Source organism: Coffea arabica, chromosome 8c (assembly GCF_036785885.1).
Source record: "Coffea arabica cultivar ET-39 chromosome 8c, Coffea Arabica ET-39 HiFi, whole genome shotgun sequence".
Lineage (NCBI taxonomy): Eukaryota > Viridiplantae > Streptophyta > Magnoliopsida > Gentianales > Rubiaceae > Coffea > Coffea arabica.
In genome coordinates this window covers 31,168,220-31,174,219 of record NC_092325.1, presented here as the reverse complement: position 1 = coordinate 31,174,219, position 6,000 = coordinate 31,168,220, and the positions used below count along the sequence as shown (strand labels likewise).

The 6,000-nt window shown below is 36.3% G+C and overlaps 1 protein-coding gene across 1 annotated transcript in view; it reads left to right on the top strand.

The window, feature by feature from the left end:
* The first annotated feature begins 686 nt into the window (after positions 1-686).
* Positions 687-6,000, top strand: part of LOC113705954 (lupeol synthase-like) — a 46,066-nt gene continuing 40,752 nt past the window's right edge. Inside the window, exon 1 of the mRNA XM_072062763.1 lies at positions 687-780. Within this exon, the coding sequence (XP_071918864.1) occupies positions 687-780 (94 nt within the window). The remainder of the gene's footprint in view (positions 781-6,000) is intronic.

Sequence of the window (6,000 nt, the reverse complement as noted above, 5' to 3'; positions counted from 1 at the left end):
CAACCAACCACCACCTCCGCCGCCGTTTCCTTTTTTTTTTTTTTTTTTTTGCCTTTTTCCCTCTCCCCGCCATCTTCCCCTGCCATCCTCTCATTTTACCCAGTTTGTATGACCCCTTTTTAAAAAAAAAATTCCTTTCCCTCACTCCTTCCCCATCACCCTGCCCCTTCCCCTCTGGCCGATCTGGTAATAAGGCAAGATCGCACCGGGGAGGGGGATTTCACACAAGATTCTAGCTTTCCGGTTCCATTGCCACGGACCGGAGACTGATTCAGTAGCGGCGCAGTTAATTCATCTGCACCATCTCCATGTTGCATCGGAGACGCCGCTGAGTCTTCGCCGCCGCGCATCGCTACATGACAAGACGGAGATGATGTAGCAACCGAGTCAGCTACGCCGCGCAAGGGAGAGTTAAGCGACTGCCTCTGCGGTGGAGAATCATGAATGAAAGGCGGCGATCGGTGAGGCGAGCCGGAGGCAGATAGCCTGGCGCCGGAAGATGAAACCTAGCGAGGACGTTGGTGATTGCCTTTTCATTTCAGCTGGGACAATGAGAAATTGTGAAGCGGCTGAGATTTCGCCGGCACCGTCGACGCCATTGATCGAAACAGTAAATCTCTAGCAGGCGGGAGAGTAGGAGGAGGGGCTGGTGGTGGTGCCGGAGGTGGAGCAGGTGGAGGTGTGGGATGAGGGGCTGGAGGAGGCCTTGGCTTGGTGCTGGAGGTGGGGCTAGTGGCGGAGTAGGGGTTGGAGCAGGCGGAAGTGCTGGAGATGCTGGAGGTAACGGGGAAGGGGAAGGGGGAAGGAAGAAGAGGAAGAGAGGAAAGAAAAGAAAAAAGCAAGAAAGAAAAAGAAAAAGAAAGAGAAAGAGAAAAGGAAAAAAAAGTTTTTTCCCCTACAAAAAATTTTTTCACCTTACAAAAACTTCTAAAATTTTTTTTAAAAAACTTCTACAGTGCACTACAGTAAAGTTTTAGACAAACTTCTAAAAAACTCGGTTCCAAATAGGCCCGTTGTGTTTAAACTCATGTAGAAGATTCCATGATGAATCTCTCAAAATAAGACCAAGTTACAAAATATCTTTTTGTGACGACTGGAAAAATTTCCTTATATTTTTTTCTAAAAATTTCCTTATATTTTTTTCTAAAAATTCCCTTTTATTTGGAAATTATTACTTATAATAGCCCTACTACTCAATTACCCCACAATAAGTGCAAATGAACCTAGAAAGTAGGGTTTCACTTTTCGTGTTTTAAGTCAGCATGAATTAGGGTTTTACGCCTATCCGTAGTGCGGTTATCCGGTACGAAGAATGGATCAAATTTGGGGATTAAAAGTGATTTTTAGATGATACTAAGTGTGTGATTAGAAGTGATAATAATAAGTTAGTGAATTATAAGTTAAAACCTTAGTATACGCGATTTAAGAAAAAACGGGTTGAATCGACGGGTACCGTTTGTTACTGAGTGAGTGCACCACTTGAGCACTGCTTTATTACCTTAATCTCCTTGCTATTAAGTGATTAATATCAGCCTCAAAATATCTTCAAGGCAGCCGAAATATTGGACCAAAAATAAGAGAGAAAAGAACAAAATTTGACTACCAATCAAAGTGTGACACTTATCACCTTTGACCCAAATTCATTTCTATCATTTTTAACCTTCTTGAAGCTTCATTGAGCCTTCATTTTCTGCCTAGCAGCCGTGAGAGAGGAGAGGGAGAAGAGTGAAGAGAGCTTTCAATGTCCAACCTTGAATCCAACATTTTGAGTGAAAACAAGAAAAACTAAACCGATTAATCACTAGTTTGGGAGTTTGGGAAGCTTAAAGAACCAAAAATTTCAAGGGGAAGTGGAGGATAACTCTAGCAAGCTTTGTTTTGAGGTAATATGGATGCTCACACTTTTCTTTGTCCTTTAATCATGTTGGAGTTGCTTAGTAGCTTGTATTTGTGGTTATAATAATGCTTATATCAAGTGATTTTGGATGATTGGAATGATGCAATTGAGTTAGGGTTTGAATGATACCCTCCTCATACTTGTTATATGGATGGTGTATGATGTATACATGTTGGTATGAGAGGTGGTAGTGATGGTTTCAAGCTAAAAATGAGATTTATATCTTAATTGTAGCAAATTTCCAGAATTGAAGTTAGTATGTACCCTGTTCTGCCCGGTTTCAGTTCACCATGTTAGAGGCCGAATTTAGCTTAGCCTAAAACATGAAAGTTGTAGAGAATGATTTTTTATAGTTGTCTACAAAATTTCAGCTCAATCGGAGCAGGTTATCTTGTGAAATAACAAAATTGCCCCTGCTGCCCTGTTTCTGTCAAAAATGATAATCAGCCTCTGTAAGTGGTTAGTTTGACCAGGAATATTACCGAATTGGTTGTTGATGTTTTCTTAAGAATTATAGCCTTATATCTTAGCTTTCAAATAGCTTTGGAATTACCTGAATTGGAGTTGTGTGTGCTGAGATATGAGTGAATGAATCAGGACTACTAGTTGAATTTCATGGTGAGCTTCGAACTGGAAAATCTGAAGTTGTTTTGGTAAATTTGACTTGGTTAGGGTGAGAACTGGACTAAGTAGTCTTCATCAAAGTTATAATTCTCCGTCTTAGCTTTGAAATGGTATAGTTTGCACCTCAATCCGATAAGCGTAGCTTTGGTTGTGTCCGTTACGCAAAACAACGTTAAATCTGTCTTTTGTTTCTTGACACAAACTCCATTTCCACACATGTTCCTAACTTGATTTTGTACTTGTATGACTTTGAGCCTATGGAATGGCTATTGAAAAGGAGATTTTAAAGTTTTACAAGTGAGCATAAGTTTTACAAATAGTTTACTTATGTCTTTTGGTTTCAATGTACTCTTTTCACTACCAAAACCATATTTATATTTTGTACTAGTACGTATTCGGATTTTCTTGGAATCACTTAAATCTTTGATAGTTGAAGCATAATGTGTTCTTTTGATTATATTAGGGTTCATCGGTGACTGACGGTATTATCCGGTAAGATAGTTTGGATATTATTTTGCGTAAATAGGTGAGTGTTCCTTGTTTGTTATATTTTCCTTGATTTCATGGCATGTTGTTGTTGTTTGATAATGTGTTAAGTGCTTTCAATGATTTCCAAAAACGAGTTTTCTAGGCGAGTGTGTACTTTATCACACTCGACTTAAATAAATGTGAAATTTTCAATAATTAAATGATTAAATGCTAGTTGCGCATGAATGTAAGCCGTTTGGCTGAACTGGGCCCTTGCCCTTTGTTACCTGTTGACTCGAATCAGAAGCGGACTCGGTCGGGTGATATGGTGACTCTGGATGAACGTATGGTATACTCGAGTATTACCTTGTTATCAGGTGGAGCCTGGCCAACGTCCAGAAGGGGGTGAATGAAATGAACAAACGAATGTCAATGAAAATGAGGGGTTTTACTTACAAAAAAATGCATTTTCAAATGATTGGAGGGATAAGGGGAATGACAGGAGAACGAATGAACGAACGAATAAATGACTCCCTTTGAGCCCGTATCCTTTTAATGAATGTGTTATTATCGCTTTCCATTGTAAATATTACTTGAATTATTGATACTCTATGTTTAGTGTATTGGATTGATTGTTTGATTATGTGTTCGGAACCTCACTGAACTTTTAGCTCATCCTTTTAGTTTTGTTTTCCTTAACAGGGGAAGGCGAGTAAGGACGAGAGTTCGGTATAGACTAGCCAGTCTAGTTCTTTTGATTTTTTTGTAATGGTTTTCGCCCTAGCACTTGGCGGGGTGGATATATGAAGAATTGAGAACCTTTGTATATTTGAGTTTGTACTCCCTTTTGGAGATAGAAATGTATATAAGTTCTGCTTTAAGTTTTGGATTGTTATTATACTTATTCTTGGGGTTTTATTCCGGTTTTGATTGAGGTATGACTGAATCTCGACGAGAATTGGGCAGGCGGTCCGCCGAACCCTTTGGTTTGCCTTAGGGAGAGGTGAGGCTGTCACACTTTTCCTCACTTTAGGATCGGTATTTAGGGGAAATGATCACTTTTCTCATTAACTCATTCTTTAGGACCAATCAAATGGGTATTATTCTTGATTTTAAGGTGGCTAAGGAAAATTGTACGTCAGGATGTATCTTACTTTTGTACCCAAATTGTGTCTAACACATTCAATATCACATCTTGGTGAAAACAAATAGTTTATCGCCCTTATTTCTTGGAAAAACTTAGTCAACAAATATGCTCTATAGGTTTGTAATATATGGGTAAGAGATAGCTAAACATATAAAATAGGTTATGACCCTTTGATCACAAGTGATTGGTAGATCCCTTAGAGGCCTGATCCTTATTTCATGTTATCATGAAAGATAAGTCAGCAATGGACTTTACGAGGTTGTAATGTGGTTTTGACAACGATAGATAAAAGAAACAAGATTTTCAAGAACATTGTACTTAAAATCGCATTCCTTCCCAAAATTGCCCCAGACTTGGATTCAAAGAAATTGGATTTCATTTTGACTTTTATCATCAACCACTAGAGGGATTTCAGCATTGGATGTCTTTGTATTTTTCTTTTTCATTTTCTTCTTTCTCTCTCTTTTTTTTTCCTTTTTTTTCACATATTCCTTTTATTTCTCTCTTTTTTTTGTTCCCCCTTTGTTGTTTTAATACCGAAATTCGAAATATAAATGGTAGAATCAAAAACCCGTTAATTTTTAAATATAAATACCCCTTTTTTCTCTCTTTTTTTTCATACGTCATGTCTCTTTAAAAAAAATTAGCATCTTTGTTATTTTTAAAAATTTTCAAATCTCCTTCTCCAATGTGGGGTGTGATGATAAGTACTTTTGAAACAAACTACCAATTTAAGATCAAAATGTGGATGCAAAAGATAATCAATGTTTAGATAGTAGAAACGATGGCCAAAGTATCATTCTTACGTTACATGACAATCAAAATAAAAAATAGCCCATTGGGAAAATCCATTCCCATTTGACATTTAAAAATTTTCTTAATATAGGGTTATGATCACTAAGGCTCTTATTTGAAACGAAATTGTACCTTCAAAAGCTCAAATGATAAAATCTGTATGGATAGAAAAACGAACGCGTAAAGTATTATTCCAAATTCTCAAAACAAACAAGAGTAATGTACATTTTTGCTTTCATTTAAATATGGATTGAACTGGTTAGACATAGTAGGCATTTTCAAAGTAAAGATTGCCCTACTTTGAGGCTTATCAACTAATGTGATTGATTTTTGAAGGGTTGATAGAAGTGGACAAAATATAAATAGTAAACATGAAAGGAAAAAAGTATCGTAGTTGCTCTTTTGAAACAAATTAACCAGTTTGAGTGACCTCTTTTGATTTCGAGCTCCCTCATTAAATAGTTTGGACCATAAATCTAGTGCATGCAAGGATTTTAGAAAATTAAACACACACTTGTGAATTTTCATGCAAGAGGTTGAAAATCTCAATTTAGTCTTTTTTTTTAAAGTCCGTCATGAAATCTCCCAATGAGTAAATAAAGAATGAAATGTACATGAATATATACAAAACAATCATTGTTTAAATGAAAACTTTATTATCGCAAATAAACAAAAGTATTTTTAAATAAATAAATGAATAAACAAAAAATAAAACCCCTTTTAGACGACTCTGAATCTTTGAAAACAAGATAAGAGGGTTCGAGAGTCGCGGTTGAAGAAAGGAAAGACAAAGATTTGATAGGGTTAAACTTAAGGCACCATTTTAACCCAGTCAAGGCTAGTTGCGAGATTTAGTCAAAAATTTTCTTAATCTAACTGTAGACACCAAAATTTTGAGCCATTTTTATTTTATTGATAGTTATATCTATTTATTCCATAATTTTCATTTGGATATTTTTCAAGTATTTTTTATAGCATTTTTATTTCATTTTTAGCTTTATTTCGTTTTTTTTTTAGAATTTTAACATAAAATTTGGAAAATGGAAAAGGCACTAAAAAAATATGCTTT